General features: G+C 47.8%; 1 protein-coding gene across 1 annotated transcript; it reads left to right on the top strand.

The window, feature by feature from the left end:
- The first annotated feature begins 759 nt into the window (after positions 1-759).
- Positions 760-1,361, top strand: LOC111012467 (uncharacterized). The gene is made up of 2 exons (XM_022286634.2): positions 760-969; positions 1,049-1,361. Exons 1-2 carry the CDS (start codon positions 793-795, stop codon positions 1,355-1,357), a joined length of 486 nt encoding a protein of 161 aa, XP_022142326.2. The 5' UTR covers positions 760-792; the 3' UTR covers positions 1,358-1,361.
- The last annotated feature ends 515 nt before the right edge of the window (positions 1,362-1,876 follow it).

Here is a 1,876-nt window from a genome sequence, read left to right as displayed (position 1 = left end):
ATTCAACTTTTTCTATGTTTTTGCTTGTTTCTCCTCCTTACTTCATCTGTTATTTACCCCACCCCTTGCCATTGTGATGTCTTGGGAATGTAAAGATAAAAAAGAAATAATATCATGAAATCATTGAAAGCATTACTAACCGTTTTATAGTTAACATAAGGAGAACTAAGTAGAACTAGACCATTTTTATAAGACTTTTGACATTGATCAAAATCGTATAGTAGTGAAATTCAAGATTGAGTTGTATGATGGTCACTTGTGCTAAATGCTTATGTGTATAACATGTAGTTCAATTTGTACCCATAGTTGGATCTATAACTGCTTGTTTAGCTGGTGATTATATCGACAATTGAAAAGTTAGAACTATAATTTGTAACGATCAGTAGGAATTTTGTTGTAATCGTCCTGTTCCACCAAATGAGTAAGCTAACTTGATGATCATTTCAATATTCTACTTCCTTGCTTCCATTTATTAAGAATCTTCTGCTTCATAGGCTCATTTCTCTGGTCATCGTAGAAATATTTTGCATGAAGCTGACTAGGCTAGGGGTGACTACTCGAAAGATCTCTTGCATTTCCGATCACCATTACATTTCAAAAGCAATGCATCATTTCTCTGAGTCAGCTTGGCTAAATTTACTCAAAGAGAAAGCATTTCCTAAGGATACTATTATTTTGGAAACCCCTCCGAAGCGTAGGAAGAAGAAGAAGGCGATCTCCTCCTCGGAGGTCGGAGCTTGCAGGGTCTTGCCTGCAGGTTTTGCAGATCGGGTGGACGATCCTGCGGCCAGGATGGGAGGGACGTCCGAGGTGACGGCACGGTTCAGAATTGAGCCGTCAAGTTCCGGGGTGAGGGACCAGGTGTCCCGCATCTCAGCTGCAAGTTTGGACCGCTGCCTGAGGAGGGCGTCCAAATTTGTGAGCGCCCCCGGGTCCGTTCTGCAGAGGAACATCGACTACGCCGCCGAGGTCAGACTAGTGCCCCATTTTTGCTTGATTTCGCCCAACAGGCAGTTCGATCTAACTTTTCCTTTGTACCATTTCGCAGGCGTTCGTTGCTTCCATTCAATCGGCTCTGGCTGTCAAGGCCGAGCTGGATGGGAGGGAAGTTCTGGCAGCGAGGGAGAAAGAGGAGTTCTCCGCTGCCTTGGAGGCTGCTTCTTCCACCATGAAGGATGAGCTGCTGAAGGCTCACTCTGAGGTGGAGACTTTGAAGGCCGAGGTGGAGTCTCAGGCCGAGCTGCTGAAGAAGGAAGAGGACAGGCGCAAGGCCCAACTCCGAGCTGCCCATGCTATTACCAGGGGCCTGGAGAGGGAGAAGTTCCAGCTCCTGAAGGAAAAGGACGACATGCTCTAGGCGCTCGAAGCGAAAGATAAGGAGCTGGAGCATGCGACTGCCGAGCTGGAGACGGCGAAGGAGCGCCTCAGCAATGGAGTCCTACTGGAGGAATCGTTTAGGCAATATCCTGACTTCGATGGATTTGCCAAAGATTTTTCCGACGCGGGCTTCAAGTTCCTCATGAAGGGCATTGCTTCCGACATGCCCGACCTTCAGATCGATCTCAGCGGTCTGAAAAGGAGGTATGCCGAGAAGTGGGCGTCTGGTCTTGGCGGCACCCCTGGCCCCCAAGCATTGGTGGATCAATATGTCAGGGATCTGGACTCTGACTACTCCGATCCCGAAGAGGACCAGGTCGGCTCTCCTCAGGAGGGCGCTCCCCTAGCAGGCTCTTAGGCGATCACCCTTTTCTTTTTTGTTTGTAAGTGTTAGGGCAGAGCTGCAAGGTCTATAAGCCTTGGCTCTGCTCTTTATTCAATAAAGAGACTCCCATTTGCTTCCACTTTGTTGTTGGCAACCACTTTTCTTTGCTTCTTC

This window comes from Momordica charantia, assembly GCF_013281855.1.
Source record: "Momordica charantia cultivar OHB3-1 chromosome 8 unlocalized genomic scaffold, Mcharantia_2.0 BLBB01000008.1, whole genome shotgun sequence".
Classification (NCBI taxonomy): Eukaryota; Viridiplantae; Streptophyta; class Magnoliopsida; order Cucurbitales; family Cucurbitaceae; genus Momordica; species Momordica charantia.
The sequence above is the reverse complement of the archived record's forward strand: the minus strand, read 5'-3'. Positions and strand labels throughout refer to the sequence as shown.

What these genes read in the sequence shown, in the direction of transcription:
- LOC111012467 (XM_022286634.2), top strand. Translation starts at nt 793, where the DNA reads ATGGGAGGGACGTCCGAGGTGACGGCACGGTTCAGAATTGAGCCGTCA. An exon ending in ACATCGACTACGCCGCCGAG is followed by an intron (nt 970 to 1,048) that starts GTCAGACTAGTG and finishes ACCATTTCGCAG; the next exon opens with GCGTTCGTTGCTTCCATTCA.